The sequence below is a fragment of the Coturnix japonica genome, chromosome 2 (assembly GCF_054131305.1).
Source record: "Coturnix japonica strain WE chromosome 2, WE-NBRP24, whole genome shotgun sequence".
Lineage (NCBI taxonomy): Eukaryota > Metazoa > Chordata > Aves > Galliformes > Phasianidae > Coturnix > Coturnix japonica.
The window spans coordinates 19523462-19544094 of NC_140664.1; the positions used below are offsets into that span (position 1 = coordinate 19523462).

General features: G+C 42.6%; 1 protein-coding gene across 1 annotated transcript in view; it reads left to right on the forward strand.

Annotated features, from left to right (window-relative positions):
- The first annotated feature begins 292 nt into the window (after positions 1–292).
- The window catches only part of STK3 (serine/threonine kinase 3), a 110789-nt gene continuing 90448 nt past the window's right edge, over positions 293–20633 (forward strand). The window contains exons 1-6 of the mRNA XM_015856118.3: positions 293–484; positions 5194–5274; positions 5704–5832; positions 6418–6532; positions 17332–17496; positions 17919–18086. Coding sequence (XP_015711604.1) covers positions 462–484; positions 5194–5274; positions 5704–5832; positions 6418–6532; positions 17332–17496; positions 17919–18086 — 681 coding nt within the window. The 5' untranslated portion in view covers positions 293–461. The remainder of the gene's footprint in view (positions 485–5193; positions 5275–5703; positions 5833–6417; positions 6533–17331; positions 17497–17918; positions 18087–20633) is intronic.

Below are 20633 nucleotides of genomic sequence, written 5' to 3' on the forward strand. Positions count from 1 at the left end.
AAGGTCCCTTCCAACCCGCACGAGACTGTGATACTGTGATAGACTATGATAGACTATGATACTGTGATAGACTATGATACTACGCTACAGCTCCCGGCGTGCCCCCGGGGACGCGGCGTTGCGGAGCACACCGGAAGCTCAGCGCCTTTGCCGCCTCCATCTTTCCCCTCCCTCCTTCCCTCCCTCCCTCCCGCCGTCCGCGCCGCGTGGGCGGGTCCACCCTGAGCGACTCCTCCTCTGTCCAACCGGCGCTCGACGTGGTGCCGCTCGTAACCAATCAGAGCCGCGAAGGGGCGGCCCCGGGGTAGGCGGCGGCGGCGGCGGTTCCTTGAGAGGCCGGCGACGTCCGCGGCCGAGGGAGGGCGCGAGCCGCGCTTAAAGGGCCAGCTGAGCGCGCAGGAAAAGTTGCGAGGAGTTGGGCGGGCGCCGGCCCGGTGCTGCCCAGACGGCGGCCGGGGGACATGGAGCAGACAGCGCCCAAGAGGTAACGACCCCTCGGGACCCTCCCGCGGCCTCTTCCCCTCCCGGAAGCGAGCGCGGCGGGGCGAGGCCTCGTGGGGCGGGCGGGGGGTCGGGCTGAGCGCCCCGTTCTCTGCCGGCCTTCCGCGGGACCGGGGGGGCTGCGGTGGGCTCGGAGCGGCTTTCCTAAAGCACGTACGAGAGCCTTCGTTTGAACTGTGTTGTTATTTTGGTTTTTAATATCTGTTGGCCTTTTGTGTGGGAAACAGGACGCGAAACCATCAGCTTTCGCTGTAAATATACCGCTGTCATCTGAATGCATGAAATATCCAACCGTGTGGGTATGCTCAGGTGGAACAGCCTTGGCGTGGTGTACTAATGTGCTGCACGGAGCAGAGCTCCGAGTCATGCAGACCGTACGTAGTTTACATATGGACTCGTCCTGTTAGAGCTCCAACTGTTTTACTTCCTGTTAATTTGTATTATGGAGTTGCTATTTTTTCCCCTGCCAGAAGATAATAAACTCTGTTTTTCCCCCTGTAAACACAGTTGTTTGCGTTCAAAGCCTTTGTAATGTCCTACAACAACTTCCCATGGTTTGACAGGGCTCCAGAAGAGCGCTGTCATTGCAGCACACAATCACATTGCACTCGACATGAGGGTCAGTTTTGGCTTCCTCCTTATTGAACATTTAAGAAGAATCACTGGATGTTACTTAGGTCTGATGATAAGCTTTGTGATGTTTGATGTTGTTTTATGATGAAGCCCCTTGCCCTCAGCTGGGCATCTTTGCCTCAGAGCATTTCCATGATGCACAATAAACGAAAGGCTTTTTAATGTTTGTCTTACACTTCAGGATATGCAATGGAGGTAGGACAGGCCTGCGGTGTGGTTTCACATTAATAGTGCTCTGTACCTTGAATGCAGGGAATAGGAGAGGCACCACTAAGGACTTAAGAGGAGAAATAGGAGTATCTGAGAAGTGATAAGTACAGCATAGGAAGTTCCGCATGAATGTGCAAAAGAACTTCTTTACAGTGAGGGTGACGGAGCACTGGAACAGGCTGCCCAGGGAGGTGGTGGAGTCTCCTTCTCTGGAGATACTAAAGACCCGCCTGGACGCCTACCTGTGTGACATGGTGTAGGGAGCCTGCTTTGGCAGGGGGGTTGGACTTGATGATCTCTAGAGGTCCCTTCCAACCCCTACAACTCTGTGATTCTGTAATCAGTATTACAGGTACTAGCGCAAAGCTTGGGATGTGGTGATATCAAAGGAGTGGAAATAAAATGTGTAGTCAGCGTGACCTGCAGCACTGTGTGCATTTCTTTCTTTGGTTTTGTTAGGAAGAGCTAGTTTTGCTCTAACTTTATTACCTAGCTGTGAGCTTGTGGCTAGACTAATTGCTGCTGGGAAGCTGTTTAAATCCTTAGTTTGAATCAGGAAGAACTAGAAAGCTGATAAGTGAGCGTTATAACTCCGGCATGTTCTTAGTTTTTGAAGTTTTAGTTTTGGAAGATGAAATATGGTGGGAGCTTAGTGGATTTGTCTCTTGAAGAGAAGAAAGAATCACGGAACTGCAAGGCTTAGAAAAGACTTCAAGACACCACTGAGTCCAATCCCCTGCTAAAGCAGGTTCCCTATAATAGGTCGCATAGGTGGATGTCCAGGCAGGTTCTGAATATCTCCAGAAAATGAGACTCCATGAGCTCTCCTGTTCCAGAGCTCTGTTACACTCACTGCAAAGAAATTCTTTGGCATGTTTGTATGGAACCTTGTATGTTCAAACCTGAGGCTGTTGTTCTGTCCTGTCATTATTCACCACTGAGAAGAGCCTGGCCTCATCCATTCACCACTCACCTCCCTTTAGAAGAACTGAATATTTTTTTCCCCATTAATGTTTACAGCCTGTGTATATATCCTCTTTGAGTTGTTTATGATTTATCCCTGCTATTATCGTTGCATTTTTCTGTTTATATTGACATGCTCATATAGCAGGAAATAGTTTGCATACTGGGAGAGACTCAATTCTGTCAAAGACAAAGCTTTTCATCTTGTTTATCTCCTGCCCACCACTGCCAAATAAAAGGCCTTGTGGCAGTCATGCAGAGCGTTAATTAAGGCTTTCTAGTCATTTGTCTTTTTATTGGTAGAAAACTAAATGTAAGCACACGTTATAACAAGGTAAACTCTCTTAAACTCACTTCTATTTGCGTGAACAATGTAAGGCAATGTTAACATCTCAAGACTTTCATGTGCCCACTCTATTTCTGATGACAGCTCTTGTCCTAGACCTGCAGTTGAGTCTGTCCTGTTGCCTGCAGGAAGGGTTCTCCTTCTGGACTGCCATTGAAACTTCCCATAGCCACTACTTGGACTCCTTTCTGGAATGACTTTCTTCACAGTGTTTATAGTTACCATCTGCTTTAGGCTTTCTCATAGTTTATAAACGTGACACCTGTATCTCGTGACCAGAGTTAAAACTGTTGCTGAGTTGGCTGATGTTCTACTTTAGCACTTGTCTTGTAAAAGAAAAGGGCTTGGGATGAATCACAGAATGACCTGGGTTGGAAGGGACCTCAAGGATCATGTAGTTCCAACCTCCCTGCCTGGCAGGGCCACCAAACATACACCTTTACTAGATCAGGTTGCCCAGGGCCCCATCCAACCTGGTCTTGAACACCTCCAAGAATGAAGTGGAATTGCATCCTACAAAACACTTTTCAACTGTCCATGCGGGCTCATATCCAATCAAAGCTGTGAGTCCCTTCTTCTAGAGGTGTCCTTGGTTCTCATGCTGTATATCTTGCTCCGCAGCTGCTGCTCTGAACAGCTTTTCTTGTATCCCCACGTTCTACCTTGTGCTTTACAGCCATGACAGCTTCCATCTTCCTCCATGCTTCTCCCTAAGTTTCCAGAAGCCCTTTCAGGCTGCATCATGTACTGCTGCTTAATGTTTCCTATTTCTAGGTCAGTAGGATTCCCAGCTTTTATGCAGTCTGAACCCATAAGATCTTTCTGTAGCTCAGAGAGCTGCAGTGTTAATACAACTGCCTGAATACTGGTCTGAGTGCTGTACTCCTGCGCTATCTTTATGAAGCACTGTGAAGTACTTTCAGCAGCGTATTTATTGATAACGCTCCTGAGATTAACATGTCTTTCTACCCCTAAGTGGGTTTGGAGTGTTCAGCTGAGCTGGTGTTTAGTTCTCTTTGGTCTTAGAACATGTTTGTCAGAGTTGAATAACGTGAAAGTAAAAGTAAAACTGCACTGTGCTTATTTCTTCTTGACAGGCAATGTACTGCCATTAACAGTATATCTTATATATATTTCAGCCCTACGAGGAGAGGCTGAGGAAGCTGGGGCTGTTTAGTCTGGGGAAAAGGAGGCTGAGGGGAGACCTTATCGCCCTCTTCCAGTACCTGAAAGGTTCTTACAGTGAGAGTGGGGCAGGTCTCTTCTCACTAGTGACAAGTGACAGGACGAGGGGAAGTGGCCTCAAGTTGCGCCAGGGCAAGTTTAGGTTGGATATTAGGAAGAACTTCTTTACAGAAAGGGTAGTTATGTACTGGAATAGGCTCCCCAGGGAGGTGGTTGAATCGCCATCCTTGGGTGTGTTGAAGAGCTGTTTGGATGTGGTGCTCAGGGATATGATTTAGCAGAGGGTTTTTAGAATTAGGGCTCTGGTTAGGCTGCGATTGGACTTGATGATCTTCGAGGTCTTTTCCAGCCTGGGTAATTCTATTATTCTATGATCCAGCACTACAGCACCAGCTATTCTTCAGCTTGTCTCCTGCTTTAATAGTACCCTTGGCTACCGTATAGATTTAACTTGTTACTTCAGTCTTGTAGAAGAATCCCCTGTAACTTTTAGGATGACGGATTTACACATTGCAGCCACGCAGTCTCACTGCAGTATCTGGGTGGTTGTATTTGCCTGCACTGTGTTGAATGTCAGCTTCATCAAAGGCTTGCAGCCAGGTGGTGTTCTTAGGTCTGTGAGGCATCTGGGGGCTGGGGAAAGACAGGGATAGGCTGTAAGGAACAAAGGATAAGTGGTGAGAGTGGGCTGGTGATGCTGGGAGAGGTGACAGTGCAATGCAGAGTGATTTACAACTGTGAAAGGAGGCTGGAGAGGAAAAGAACCGTACCAACAACTCTTCCAAGAGTTCCTAACTCTTGGAAACACAGTGTTTTGCTACCATATATGTAGCTGCTGTGTGCTTCTGGAGTCATCCTGGCTTTGGGTTCTGTGTTTAACTTGATGTAATCTACTGGTTTGCAAATGGCGTAGTTCAAAACTGGAAACTTCAGGTGGCTGAAGGGTTGGCTTATACTTTCATAGATATTGGCTTGGGATACTTCTCTCAGTAATGACTGGAAATTTGCTGGCTGCTTTTTGATTAAAGGTGTGCTTTGGTGTGTTCTTTAGCTGTTCCTGCTTTAGCAGAGGAAATGGATTAGACAGTAAATTTGTCTCATGCTGCTTTGAGCTGAGCAAGCATCAGCGAGAAAGTGATCCTGACAAAAATTGTCAATGCAACAGTACAGTACCGTTGTCCACGTTGTAAAGTGGTTGATAGAATTCTGTTACTGCGTTCTAAGTAGTCATTTTATTTTCACTACAGTACATTTTTCCTTGTAATCCTTTTCTTAAATCTGCTTACTTGTCTGAAAATTTGCTTTGAGTCCTGAGCTTCTCTTCCACAAAAAATAAACTATTGTCTTTTTTCTAGCAAACTGAAAAAGCTCAGTGAGGACAGTTTAACTAAGCAGCCTGAAGAGGTCTTCGATGTTCTGGAGAAACTTGGTGAAGGGTAAGTGCAGCTATTTACGAGGGGATGGGATGGGAGGAAGGCAGTATTTGAAGCATGTGTTAGAATATTAAGATACAGAGTGAGTGACTGTAAGGGTCCTAAAAGATGCTCCTTGATCACTCCTTGATAATAAAGTAAATGCATGCATGAGTAAGTTTCTGTGCTTCCCCAAATCTATTTATGTGCTTCTACTGTCCCTCAGTTATTAAGTCAAAGACATTTGTGCTTGTATGAAGATTAGATATGCTACACCTTGTCAAAGATTTGGTATTTGGAGGCACACCTTTGCTGAGACCCTGATAGAAGTGAAATATTGGCAGCCAGAGTAAGACCTCAACGTTCTGCTATATCAACATATGACTTCTGTGTTCTAGAAATGAGAGGCAACTTATCTTGCAAGAAAAATAATGTTTTAATTCATTCTTCTAGGTCTTATGGTAGCGTGTTTAAAGCAATTCACAAAGAGTCTGGACAAGTCGTAGCAATTAAGCAGGTCCCTGTGGAGTCCGACCTTCAAGAAATAATTAAAGAAATCTCTATAATGCAGCAGTGTGACAGGTAGGTGTATCGGTTCTCCTCCCTTTCTAAGACTTACGTGACATTGTATTTGTACTTGTAATGTTTTGTTAATACAGCTGAAATATAGGCAGCTGCCAACTTTTCTATATGGAAAATCAAAGCAGTCTGTGTTGATCAGTCTGTGTAAAGGAACTGCTTTGAAGACCAACTCCTATCCTTAGCTTGAGCTGAAGGAAGTACAGGTAGTGGACATCATAGAAGCTATTAAATTAATAAGTACTTGCATTTGCTTAGAATTCTTCATGCTTGCTTTGCTTTACTTCCATTGGCAAGCCCAGAGCTTAGCATTTCCTGTATACATGCTTAGGCCATGTGAATTCTGAAGCTTGTGATGTGTATGGTACTATCTTTAGCATTTCACTAATTGATGCAACTTACTGCTCTAAAAAGGTATCGATTAAACTAACTACAGTTTTAAAATGTATTTGGTTACAGTTGTATTTTGGCTGTTTGTCTTTTCCAAACTAATTTTTAACAGTATTTGTGCTGCTGTTTTGTCTTCTTTCTTCTTTTTCCATTAAGAATTCATATGCTTAACTATTATCTTTTTCCCTCCCTGTTTAGCCCCTATGTTGTCAAGTACTATGGCAGCTATTTTAAGAACACCGATCTATGGATTGTTATGGAATATTGTGGAGCTGGATCTGTTTCGGACATAATTAGACTTCGTAATAAAACGGTGAGTTTCCTTCAAAAATGTGTAACATTTATTAACATTAAACTGTGAATTAAGTTTAGAAGCTTGAATAAAAAACGTGAGACAAGGTTTTGGCTGATGCCAAGAGATGTACTTTGGCCTTGATTGTGCAGTTCTCATTTTTCCTTGGTGTGTAAGTAGTAAAAAATGCATCTTGAAATGTGAAGGTCCTGTAAGCCTTGTGAAAATTACTGCTGTGTGAAGGGCAAAACTGTATGGCTTCTTCCACCTGACAGCATGTCAACAGGCCACGTAACATAAGCATGATGTGAAAGCTGGCTCAGTATTGACTTGCTCCCACTCAGTAATTAGGGAGCATGAAAAGTAACTGTTATTGTTTGGAGAATGAGAAGGGGAAGTTAGGGAAGGTGAGAGAGAACCAAAAGGCAGAGTTGTCAGGAAGAGTTGCTGTGGGCTTATAAGAGCTGTATGGAACGCATCAGGGCTGCTGTGTTGTTGAACTGATAACTGTGGAATAATCAGTAACAGGAGACTGCGTGGATCAATTTACTCCATCCTTTATAACTGCTGTTCTTACAGTTTTTTGTTAGGAGAATCACAGAATGGTTGAGATTGGAAGGGACCTCTGGGTCTGTCTTGCTCAACCGCTGCTCCATCAGGGACACCCTGAGGAGGGAACCCAGGCCCATGTCTGGGCAGCATTTGAGGACCTCCAAGTAGAAAATTTGGCAACTTAATTGGGCAACCTATGCCAGTGCTTGGTCACTGTCTTGGTAAACAAGTGTTTCCTGATGCTCAGAGGCAGCCCCCTGTGTTTCAGCTTGTGCCCATTGCCTCTTGTCCTGGCACTGGGTTACCACTGCACAGTCTAGCTCTGTCTTCTTTGCGTCCTGTCTTCTCTGCACCCTGTTTTCTCATCCTCATAGACCTCTTTTTCTCAGCATCTCACCACAGGAGAGGTGCTCCAGATCCTTCAGCATCTTGTTGGTCCTGTGTTGGACTTTCTTCATTGAGCACCACAGTACATGAGAGGCCTGGACATGGACCTAAACGTGGTACTCCAGATGCAACCTCACAAATGCTGAGCAGAGAGAAAAGTTCACCTCTCTTGATCTGCTGGTGATAGTTTGCTTAATGCAGCCCCAGTTACCACTTGCCTTCTTTGTGGCCTGGGCATGTTGCTGGCTCATGGTTAACTTGGTGTCCACCTTGGTGTCCCCAGGCCCTTCTCTGCAGAGCTGCTTTCCAGCCGTGTGCCCCTCGCATGTGCTGGTGCCTGGGGCTGTTTCTCACCAGATACCTTACTTTACACTTCCTGCTGATCTAGGTGCAGTTTCTATCAGCCCATTCCTCCAGCCTGCTGAGGTGGCAGCATGGCCCTTTGGTGAATCAGCCACTACTGTCAGCTTCAAGTATCTGCAGGGATATGTGGAAGGGGGGACGTGGTAGAAAGTTTAGAAAACTACGAGTAGCATGAAGTGAATAAGATGTGCTTATGTACTGTTTGGTTAAAAAAAAAACACAACAAAGGATCACTTGTTTAAACTGAAAGCAGAAAATTTTTCTCCGCTTGTGGAATTTTTTGTCTGTGTCCCCTTGTGTAGCTATAGAAGATCTTAGAGGGTTTAACTCTGTTTTCAAGAAGTACTGAGCCATACCAAGAAGAAATGACTACTGTGGAATTGTTTATGTTATGATTAACACTACCTGAAAAAGTTATCTTAGTAACTCTAAGCTGGTGCACGTTCCATTCTGTAAGTTAAAAGAAAGAAAGAAATCACTTAAAAAATATAAATAATTGAGAAACAAACAATTTATACTCTTAGTTTTCTGAAATGGTGATCTGATCACCCAGACTGCTTCATGGTGGAATTTTTCTTTTTAATTACATAAATGAGGCTACTTGAAGTATTTCAGCTTTCTATAGCTTACCTCATTTTTTCTTTAATGGAAACAAGCGGTTTTATTGTGTTTCTGTTTTTGGAAGAAAACAGAAGTATTGTTGCTTGGAGGTGAGGAGGGAATCGACTCTTACTTTGTCAGGATATATTGAATGACCTCAGGCACCTGGGGGCACGTGCTCTTTCATTTCCCTGAGCTGTCATATGAATACTGTGGCTGAACCAAAGAGGAGTTTATTTCCTGTTTCTCCATGCTGAATTAAAAAGAAATTGAGGAAGAGAGACCTGAAGTACACAAGAACTCTTACTTTACTGTAGTAGGTCTTTAAAAACAAGTCATAGGAAAAGGTAGAAGTCTCCTTATGTTTGGATAGGAGACCTGATTAAGCGGTATGTGGTTGCCTCCAGAATGAGGAATTCACCAGATCTTCATTTTTTCTGTAGCTGTATTTCTCTTCTTAAGAAGTTTTCTTCTTTATATTAAAGTGAACAGTACTGTGATTTGCTCTACCGGATAAGAAATGAGGAAAGCAGAATTCAAAACTAAGCTCAGAGTGGTTGGTAACCTGGATGGTATAGTTGACACACTAGAGGGAAGGGATGCCATCCGGAAGGACCTGGGCAGGCTTGGGAGGTGGGCCCATGCCACCCCCGTAAAGTTCAGCAAGGCCAAATGCAAGGTCCTGCACCTGGGTTGAAGTAATCCCAAACAGATACAGAATTGGTGGAGAATGTCTTGAGAGCAGCCCTGAGAAGGATTGGAGGTGTCAGTTGATGAAAGACTTGACATGAGCTGTCAGTGTGTGCTTGCACCCCAGAAGGCCAACCATATCCTGGGTTGCATCAAGAGAAGGGTGACCAGCAGGTTGAGGGAAGTGATTCTGCCCCTCTACTCTGCTCTCATGAAACCCCACTTGGAGTACTGCATCCAGTTCTGGGGCCCCCAACACAAGAAGGACATGGAGCTGTTGGAGCAGGTGCAGAGGAGGGCTACAAAGATGATCAGAGGCCTGGAGCACCTTGCTTAGGGAAACAGGCTGAGAGAGCTGGGGCTCTTCAGACTGGAGAAGGCTCCGAAGGGACATTATAGCGGCCTTCCAGCACTTGAAGGGGGCCTACAGGAAAGCTGGGGAGGGACTATTTAGAAGGGCATGTGGTGACAGGACAAGGGAAAATGGTTTTAAACAGGAAGAGGGTACATTTAGACTAGATACTAGGAAGAAATTCTTTACTTTGCAGGTGGTTTTAAGTGTACTTCTTGGAAGAAGAATTACAGAGTGCTATTTCAGTTCTAATGGCGGTATTTGCTGGACTCTCTACTAATGTGTTCCAATAGTATATATTCTGTACCGTGTATATAGTATACTGTATAGTTTATATATTTGTGTTCCAGTCAGAGGTAACCATTCAAATGAATTTTTAATCAGGGCAGTTCTCTGTTGATACCCCGTATACACCTGACATCACAAAACAGACATGTTTCTGTTGTACTAATGGGGAAGTTATTCTTACTCCATCTTCACACTGCTCTCTAGTCCCCCCCAGAGCTTCTCTGTTGTTTGCCTCGGTCAGAACTATGATAAATTACCTGTGTATTTCCAACTTGAGTCAATTTATCAGCGTGTAAAATTAAAATTGAGCCAGTAAAATGTCTCAGTCTAGTGAACTAAGCCCAGAGCAGTGAATCTTTCATGTATATATGTATATATAAATAAAAAAACTTGAGTTCACGGTTGGGATGGATTTATTATTGTGTATTACTGCTGAGAGGAATAGGTGGAAATACAGAGAAACTGCAGATAAAGGAAACATTACTGTGTTAAAACTAAATTGTAGAATCAATAGAGTTGGAGGCCATCTAGTCCAGCACCCCTGTAACAGAGATATGCACAGCTACAGCAGGTTGCCCAGGGCCTGGTCCAGCCTGGCCTTGAAAGCCCAGGGATCATCAGCCATCTCTCTGGGAAACCTGTTCCAGTGCCTCACCACCCTCACTGTAAAAGATATTTTCTTTACATCTAACTTACACCCACCCTATTTGAGCCTGAAATAGCTTCCCCTTGTTCTATCACCACAGATCCTACTAAGGAGTCTGTCCCATTCTTTCCTGTAGTTGCTCTTAAGGTACTAAAGGTGGCTATAAGGTTTACCAAAAATATTTATTTCAGCGATACTGAAGAAGGAGGTGAACAGTGTGGCACTGTTTTGAAACATAGTGGTTTGGAAGGGACCTCTGAAAGTGGTCTGATCCAATTTCTAGGAAGGAAACTTTGTAGTTCAGTTAAGATAATGATGATGATGTCCAGACGAATCTTGAAAAAATCTATGCAGGTGATGATTGGTGAAGGCAGTTTAGCCGTCTTCCTCCCTTCCTTCCTCTTTGAGCTGCCTTTCCATCCACTTTCACCATTGTTTTCTTTGATTTTTTTCCTTCAAATAAACTGGGATTTTCTTTGTGGCAAGTTGTAGCTGCTGTCTGTTCTGCTGTTTCCTCGCAATTCTCTGTGGTGTGTACATTTTGTTTTTCTTTCATTTGTTTCAAACCACACTCACTTTTCTTTGAAACCGAGCTGAACTGACCGCCTCTTCTTCAGACCATACAAACTTAGTTCTGTTAACTTTACTAAGCCCCCAGAGAGCTCAATGGTCTACTGCTGGACTTCTACCAGTTTGTTAGCATTTCTTTTAATAGTAGCCTGCAACTCTGCTCACTGTTCTAGATTTGGCTTTACAAGTGCTGAATGAAGAGGAATATTTATTTGCCTTAACTTACTGACTGTTTTCCTATTGAAGTCTGCCACACCACAAGCCTTTGCTGCTGTGGGGTTGTATCTTCAGCACAGGAAGTTCCTCACGAATGTGCACAAGAACTTCTTTACAGTGAGGGTGACGGAGCACTGGAACAGGCTGCCCAGGGAGGTGGTGGAGTCTCCTTCTCTGGAGATATTTAAGACCCGCCTGGACGCCTACCTGTGTGACATGGTGTAGGGAGCCTGCTTTGGTAGGGGGGTTGGACTCGATGATCTCTAGGGGTCCCTTCCAACCCCTACAGTTCTGTGATTCTGTGTTGGTACTAGCCAGTACTTCCTAGTTGAACAGAATGACTGAATAACCAGGGTTGGCACAGGCCGCTGGAGCTATCAGGTTCAGCCCTGCTTAAGCAGGGTTACTTGGAGCAGAGTGCACAGGCCCATGTCCAGATGGCTTCTGAAGATCTTTCAGGAGGGGACTCCACAACCTCAGGGCATCCTGTGCCAGCGCTTTCTAACTTGTCCTAACTCATTCTGACTTGCTGCTAGGCAGAAAGGACTGAGATCCAAAGAAACCTTAATAAAGGTGGAGGCAGAAGAGATACCTAGAACCTTTCCTGCACCTTTTGTCAGTAGAGTGGCCACCTCATTTATCAGTAGACCAACGTTTTCCTTGAGCTTTTTTGCTGCATGTAGACAAATAGAAGCTTTTTTTGTTATCCCGTGTATTTCTGTACATCTTCAAACCCAACCTAAGATTGGCCTTATGAACACAGCTCCTTAATACCAGGGCAATTCTTTGCTTGTGTTTTGTAATCTGTTCATGCTTCTGTCTCTTTAGTAGTTCAGTTTCTGTACTTTAGCTCAATCAGAAGTCCACTGTTCCTTCAAGATAGCTTCCTGCTAGACTTGCTCAGTATCTTGTACATCTGGATGGATTGTTTTTCTGCTTTCAGGAGGTTGCCCTTGATGTTCAACCAGCTCTCCAAGGTTCCATTAACCTCAGGGCATCATGCCTTGGGATCCCACCTTATAGTTCCCTTAATAAGCCTAGGTTTTCTATCTGAAATCTGGTTCTTCTGCATTCTTCTGTCCCTTGCCTCTTTACTTTAACCTCCACCATCTAATAGTCTCCACCAAAGCTGCTGCAGGCTGACATCCCTGCTCCCTTCCTTGCTCATGATTAGCAGATCACTGGAACAGGCTGCCCAGGGAGGTGGTGGAGTCTCCTTCTCTGGAGATATTCAAGACCCGCCTGGACGCCTACCTGTGTGATGTGGTGTAGGGAGCCTGCTTTGGCAGGGGGGTTGGACTCAATGATCTCTAGAGGTCCCTTCCAACCCCTACAATTCTGTGATTCTGTGGAAAAACTCAAATCTGAAGAGAACCTGTTCACTTTTGCAGTGCTACAGTTGTAAATAGTCACTGTTACATCTATTACTGCATATTTTCAATGTGATTTTGTGTGCAGAATGGCTTAGGCTTATTAGGAAGAATAGTCCTTGCTGCATCTCATCCTTCACTGTATGATCATGTGCCTTAGGGTCCCTTCCAACCCAAGTCTTTCTGTGTTTCTAAGTTCTAATTCTGTATAATTGACAGCTCTCCTATAGTAGTGAGTTCTTATTCCTTTCATTGCCATAATATTGTGGTGTGCTCTTAGTTATGGTATAGGAAGAAGGGATTATGTCCCTTAGTTTGAATAGTTCCTCCAAGTCTTAGAGCAGTAATACATTATTTAAATGTCATTGTGTGAAAGGTGTTTCAGTAACTGTCCTCTTATGTCCCCCATCCAGCCTTAACTTCACATAAATGGAGGAGAGGTATGTGGTCAGGTGACATTGGTGGTGTCTGATCTTCCAGCTTCTTCTGGGGGAAACATTGGTTATCCCATGCCTCCTTCATTTGCCGTGGGAGTGGACCTACCCAGTGTGCTCGATCTGATCAGTCTGTTGAGATGCAGTGATCTGATACTTCCTGGAAGCATCAGGCTTCACGTGCATGTATGACTTATTGTAAAAAGAGCAGCTGGGAAAGGACGTAGGCAGTTAAAGCAATTGAGCTGAACCAGAGCCATTTCTAAGGGGCCCTCAGGAAGAAGAGTGATTGACTGTGAGCAGAGAAACTGGTTAAATGAGTTGTCTCAACAGCTGCATGGATTAGGTAGTGTGTGATTGGCTATATAAATGCACCCTTAAGTCTCCCTTGTGTGTGGCATCCATGGCCAGTTAGACAGAAATATGTGGGTAAGCTGTGATCTGATTTGCCCCATTCTTTTTTTTTAAAAGGTTTTTAAAGATTGGCTTCACTATTTCGTGCTTTTATGTAACATATAGAGTTGTTGACCTTTATCTTTCTCCTTCGTTTTCATGTTTAACTTGCACGTGACTTTAATGATGAAGAAGACATCTGGGCAAGTTCTCTTAAACCCACATGGTCTTTACACCCAGTGGCTTTATGCCATTACCTTAATGCCAGGCAGATGTGTCAGGGTTCCTGGCCATCCTCTGAACAGTGTGTCTCATGGCTCTTTAGGAGTTATATTGTTCTTGATTGTGCACTTGCTGGTTGTCTAGCAGCTGTTATTCTCTTATCGGCTATGCTTAGATTTCAAGCTGCTTCACAGCTGACTCATGCTTAGAGGGCAGTGCAGCACACCAAAGGGATGTGGCCTACAGAATTAGAGCTAGCCAAAGATACCAGGGAGATGGATGAAAATCTGGGCCCAACTTGAAATCAGAAATGAAGCAGAAAGATGATGACTGAATTTACATGAAGCAACAAGTTACAGAGTGTGCTATGCTGATGGAAGAATGGTGCTCAGAATTGAAGTAAATCAACTGTTTTAACAGGAAACATAATACCTTTATGGTCTGATCTAGGAACAGTACAGTATAGGAACTATACATCTGGACCAGGATAGCAACATTTACTTTGACATATTCCTAGAGTTAAAGTATTAAGTAATTTCATTTCAATCATACCATCTACTGTTTGCCAATGGCTCTAATTGTGTATTAGCATTAAACTACTACTAGAACCAGAGAGTACTGGGTATTAGTGGATAGCGAGTTGTTCGCTGTGACAAGGCATGCTGTGGGCTCATTCAATCCATAGCAATTTCCTTTGCAAGTTGGAAGTCATTCATGGGGACACAGGGACCATGGCCATTGACTTTCTTTTATTAATGGACCTGATAGTGTAATGGGCTGCAGTATACAAGAATTCACCTTATTTGCTGGCTTCTTGATCCTTAACTTATTTATCAGCCTTTTAATACAAGTATTCTGTTACCATCTCCTTTTGAGAGCTGGATCTTAGTAGGTTTCACCTATAGATCACCCTGATATCCATGTGGTTTTGCTGCTAATATTTCAAGAACTGAAACTAGCTATTTACGTCTGGAAGAACACATTATACTGAAGATACTTTTCCTGCAGGGCCTTTTAATCACAATTTCTCATGATACTACTTTCTAGAAGAAGGCAGGCAGAAAGCTGTATGTGTATATATGGATTTTTTTCAGTGTGGAAGTTCGTGACTAATGGCGTGGAAATCTTTGGAAACTAAGGGTGCCGTGTTGTTTCTGAAGTGAGGTAGATTTCATAAAGCTCTGACAGAAAATGTTATATTCCAGATGTCCTAAACTCTACACAACTGTATTTTTTAATAGCTGGAACTTAGATTGCATATAGTGTGTGTCTTCAGATAACATTTTACTGTACCTAATCGGAAAATGGTTGGCTCACATACTTTGGATTGTCTCTTTCTCCAGATACCCTTCTGCCCATAGCTCAGTTTATTTCACAGCTGGCTTTAGCATCCCCTTCATGCTGCTGGTTGCAGACCAGGTGGGCACTTCCACTCCTTCAGGGATAGAGCAATGCCAGGAGAGCCATCTTGTTTGAGTTGTGCTTAGTGGCTTTTGCTTCTTGCAAAATGCATCCCACGATCAACATAGTGGTCAGCATGAAAAAGCAGCTGAAATAAAGGCTTTGAGCAACCACTCAATAGAACCACTGTGAAAGATCTTGAGGAGAAATGGCAGGCTGGGATGCATAATATGCTGTGAAGTGTGGAATTAATGCTACCATCATGTTTGTCCTCTGCTTGTAGAGGGAAGGGAAGGCTTATACGAGTCACTGAAAATCTTTAGGAGTAATAACATGTGGACTTGTTCAGAAGACTGTGCCAGTTTGAGCAGCTCGTATCCCTGCTACATCCTTCTTGACTGGCCATGAATTGAGTCAGGAAACTGTTTATTGGAAGAACAGTTTGGCAGACTGGTATATTGTGGTCAGTCAGAGTTGTTTAGTGGGAGGGCTGACGGTGGGAATTACTGCAGAGGCTTTGGTGAAAGGGCAGACTGGAGCCTGATGCAGCTATTGGAGTCAGTACATGTCTGACTGTGCCTTTGGGCTCCATACCCAGGTTTTATGGGACTGGATTAAAGCAGGAATAGGGAAATGGCTCTATTTGCTAAGAGATTAAAACTAGTTCTGAGTAACTCAGGAGCTCCCATTCTATTGGTTGACAGAGTGCTGGCGAGTGGTTTTGGTTCTTGTTTTTGTTTTGTTTTTGGGAGGGAGCTGCAAACGTACCAACACTTTCAAAACTGAAACTGGAGGAAATTGCTATGGCTTAATTTAATTTCTGCGTAGGATTGTACAAAGAGAGGGAAAAGTACAACTGATGTTGCAGGCAAATTAGTACATTCATCGTTGGTTTTGTACTTTATTGTATTTCTAAACACGTGCCAAATTGTTTTGCATAGTTCTTGTATTAAAGCACTGATATGCTTTAAATGCTTAACGTTTCATGAACAGCTGGTTAGTTGGTTTTTTGTTGTTTTATTTCCCGGAAGTTGTGTCGCATGGGTTGAATTGTGTTTGTGTTTTTGTCTTTTAATCTATCACGTTGACCACAATCTGAGAAGTAGGGAAGCTGGTACCTGCAAAAGGTTCACTCTGTTCAAGATCATCCTCCTGTTACCGTAGCTACCACAAGCCACTAAACCATATCTTGTAGCTCCTCATCCAGAGGCCTCTTGAACGCTGCCAGGGATGGCAACTCCACCACCTCCCTGGGCAGCCATTCCAGTGCCTGACCACTCTCTGAGAGAAAAAGTTCTTTCTTATGTCTAATCTAAACCTCTTCTGGTCCGACTTGAGGCCATTTCCTCAGGTCCTGTTTGTTGCCTGAGAAAAGAAGCCAAGCTCCTCCTCATCAAACCCTCCCTCAGGAAGATGCAGAGTACCATGAGGTCTCCCCTGAGCCTCCTCAAGAACAGAGTTCTTCAGAGAAAGCTGAAATATTCAGCACAGCTATAGACAGTCGTGTTCTGAGCTGGTAAATGTTTGTAGGGGAATAAGCTTTTTGGAGACCAAAGGTTAAGTCTGTGAGTACTTTGAAAGTTGTGGCTGACGTGTTATATGATCTTCACATACCAATGCTTGTGCTCACTAAAATGCGGATCATTTAATGAAGTGTATCAAGAGCCAGCTACAGCTATGTAGATTCCTGTTAGTTCAGGTATGCAGTTTTACAGTGCCATAGCAATATGCTATATTGCATATATTCCCTTTCCCAGTGAAGTGCTGTGGTAGTTTGTTGTACAGAGTGTATTAAGAAGTTTCGGGCATGAATGCTCTTAGCAGCTCTGGCTTTTTGCATCAGAAAAAGGGCTTTCTTGCAGGGAAGTAACCTGCTATGTACCATCCAGTGCAGTAGCAAGCACCTGTTTTGACTAAGGTAATGCATAACTTGGCAAGGAATATTTATGACCTTAGTAATGAATGGTTTGTTATATATTATCTAAACTGCGTGACTGTTTCTATGAAGGATGGCAACATCTAAAGAGTAATAATTTTTGACAGGCAAGAGAATAATGCATAATCTGAACTGCATCAGCGAACCCCTTTGCTAATTTTGCAGCTTGCTTGGTTGAGTCAGATTGGAGAGGTGTAGGAGTCCAGCTATATGGATCAAGTCACTAGATAAGAGTTTTGAACTGCAAATGCTATTCAGCATATTCCTATCTATATAATTCCTAATGTGCATTGTATTGTATATAATAAACCTGAAATGATCATGTTTTAGATAGACTATTTCTGTGCATTTAACCTACACGTATACCTGCAAGTGTTAATGGTTTTGTGCTTTCTTGTAGCTAACAGAAGATGAAATTGCAACTATTCTGAAATCTACTCTTAAAGGACTTGAATATTTGCACTTTATGAGAAAAATACATAGAGATATAAAGGCTGGAAACATCCTTCTTAACACCGAAGGACATGCAAAATTAGCTGATTTTGGTGTGGCTGGCCAGTTAACAGTAAGTACTCTTGGAAAGATGCTTTAAAAATGCTTACTACTCCTAGCCGTGTTTTACACTTTATCTTCTGCCTTGAATTTTGAGTCCAAGGGGGAACTAGTGCTGTTAACAGTCTTTATCTTGATGAATATTTAATGTACTACAAGATTATTTAGTTTCTAGTGGTTTATTATTATAACCCACTGTACTTCAAGCGCTTGCTGATCTCACTTTAAACTTTTGTTCAAGGTTTACTATCAAGATTGAGGTGACACCTCTCTGGCTTCTGAAGCTTGGTGGCCTGAATCTGTTTAGTCTTAATTGGAAATTGTTACAATTTGACCTTTGGGTGGCTAATTGAATTTCTAAATATAGAATAAATATCAAAGGAATCTGTGAAAATAAATATCGCTATTTTAATTGTGTAAATGATATAATTACAGGATACTATGGCAAAACGTAATACTGTTATAGGAACTCCATTTTGGATGGCTCCAGAGGTAATACAAGAGATTGGCTATAACTGTGTGGCAGACATCTGGTCCCTTGGTATCACTTCAATAGAAATGGCTGAAGGGAAGCCTCCCTATGCTGACATTCATCCCATGAGGGTAAGTGTGTGTGGGCAGTTTATTGTTGTTGTATCAGGAAAAAAAGAAAAAGGAAAAAGAAAAAAGTAATGATACGGGAATCATAAAACTGTGCATTCATGGACAAAGTTTAGAACGGAAGATTCTCATTTGCTGTCTCACTTTCTGTTTGCGCAGTTTGTATTTTAACGAGTATTTTTAAGTTTTCAGACTGAGAGAGATCTAAGGCAGTAATTGCCTGATTGACTTACGGCAGCCTGCACGGCCTGTTTCACACTGTAACTGTACTTGCAGAGTTCCACAACTGAGAGACCTTTCTCTTTGGTTATGGGAATTTTGACTTGAAAGTTGTCTGGGAAAGAATTCAGGGTTGTCCTATGTGAGCGCTGTTAATGTTAGTAACCCTTGGCAGTTTATATTTTTTACTGGCTCTTACAGCGTGTTACTGTATTAATACACTACTTGCAAAATAAAATGTAAATACAATTAGTCACCGTATGAGAAGTAGCACTTAAAAGGAATTGCTTTATGAAGTTCATGGGGAAAACTGTCTATGGATGACTGCTGCCAGTGTTAGTCATACTTCTGTTTTCTTCTCTGAAACAAACTGTGGACTAAATACCAACTGGGCATCAACAGATGCTCCATTCCTGGATTGTTTATATCTAAAACCCGTTTGGTAGTAAAAAGGCACTACATGTTGTTAAAAGCAGATTTTTCATCTTTGTGCTTTTCTGCAAAAACAACATACATACCAGATTATTGTACGCAGTTTTATTTTGCTTCTGTTCCATATCAGGATCTCAATCTAAGTAAGCCAGTACTCCTCAGAGAGAAGGTGCTGCTCATATGTGATTACTGAAAGGTAGCACATATGCAAGTTCAAGAGTATTTAATTCTGTTGGATTCTTGGTTTTCGTTTGTGCTTTTTGGAGCCAAGATGTTTCCTGAAGCTTTTTCTGTGTGCAGTTCAATTAAAGCCAGTGAGTGTTCTGCACTTTGGAAGCATTACATCATTTTGAAAACGAAACTTAGTATTTTTCTTGCTCCACTTTTTTTTCTGGGTAATTAACTATTTTAAAATTAGTGTCTAAACTGAAAATACTCAGAAGAAAGCCGAGAAGAACAAGATAAATATCTCTACCGCTTGTTTTTAATGGGTAATTTAATTCAATATGGGTTGACACGTGAAAAAAATGTTTTGGAGAACTGCTGATGAGAAATCAGTTGTATTTGATCATGCTGATTTTTCAGTTGTACTTTGATTGAAATAGTCTTCATTATGTCTGAATTCATTTTAACAAAACAGCGTGTAGTTGCACTGGCTGTTGAAAGGTGAGGACTGCGTTATCAGGAAGGATTTTATAAGCATGACAATAGCTGCTTATAAATCAAAGGTCACTGTTTGAGTTTGAAGGCTTGTGAATCTGTTTAATTCTTGTAATCAAATGAGTGCTATCAAAGGCCAAAGTAATTTAACACGACAATTCTGGATTACATTGAACATATGTTCTTGTTAATAAATTACGTTATGGTTTTAAGGGCTTTGTATGCTGTTAGTGCTCTTTTGTGCATTTGATACTTAGAGTTTTTCTTAATTTTTATTAGTGAGTTGTTACAGTGGTTAACAAGAAATACACGGATTTAAGTTGCAATAGCTTTCCCAGTGTCATATGATACAGCTTCACAGGACATTTGGACATATGTAGATGCTTTCCTACTTTGTTTTAGTTATGACACAGAATTGATATAGGCAAGCATGAAAGCTTGGGCAAATTTTCATTGCTTTTTCTAGATGTTGCTGGAGTTCTGCGGTATTTATGTAAGGCACAATTTTGTTGCTTGGGAATGCATGTTGAAATTATCATGTGCGCTATTTTGCTGTAGGCTGGTTGGCACTGCCACAAAGGTAATGCGCTGCCAGTAGGCCATTTCCTTGTCAACTGCATTTACAGCTTAATAGAAATATTACATGACTTCTTTAAACAAGTGTTTTGGCAGAGAGGAAATAGCAGATTCCATGCAAACAAGCATAGCTTCCTCTGCTTAACCACACTCTGGCTACTCTGAAAAATTGTGCTGGTTTCAGCTGGGAAAGAATGAGAAGCAGGGGTTGCAAAATGGAATTTGATGTGGGAAAAAAAAAATCACTTTCTTTCTGTTCAAGTATTTTGGGTTAAGTTTAATTGTCTGCATGTGTATTATCAGTGTTATTTCACTTGTTTCTGTGGCACATCTGAGTTAAGTATAACCTGCAGTTGTCTTACTTGCTTTGAGGCTCAAAGGTCAAGACCATTGGATAGCCCAGCGCTCTCCTACTTCACTCACTTAAGAATTACAAAATGCCTTTCATGTTCGGTGTCGGAGCTCTTTTGTGCTTTTGGTGGTGCTGTAATCACAGTATGCTTTGCTAATGGTGAGAAGTGAAACTTCTCTGTTTTCTCTTACAAGATTCCCGCAAAGAGTAGTCGTAAGTAGTTTACAGTAGTTTTAAAGGGAAAAGAAAATCAGACATCCTCATGGGTAGCGATAGGACAAGTGGGATGGCTTTAAACTGAAACAGGGGAG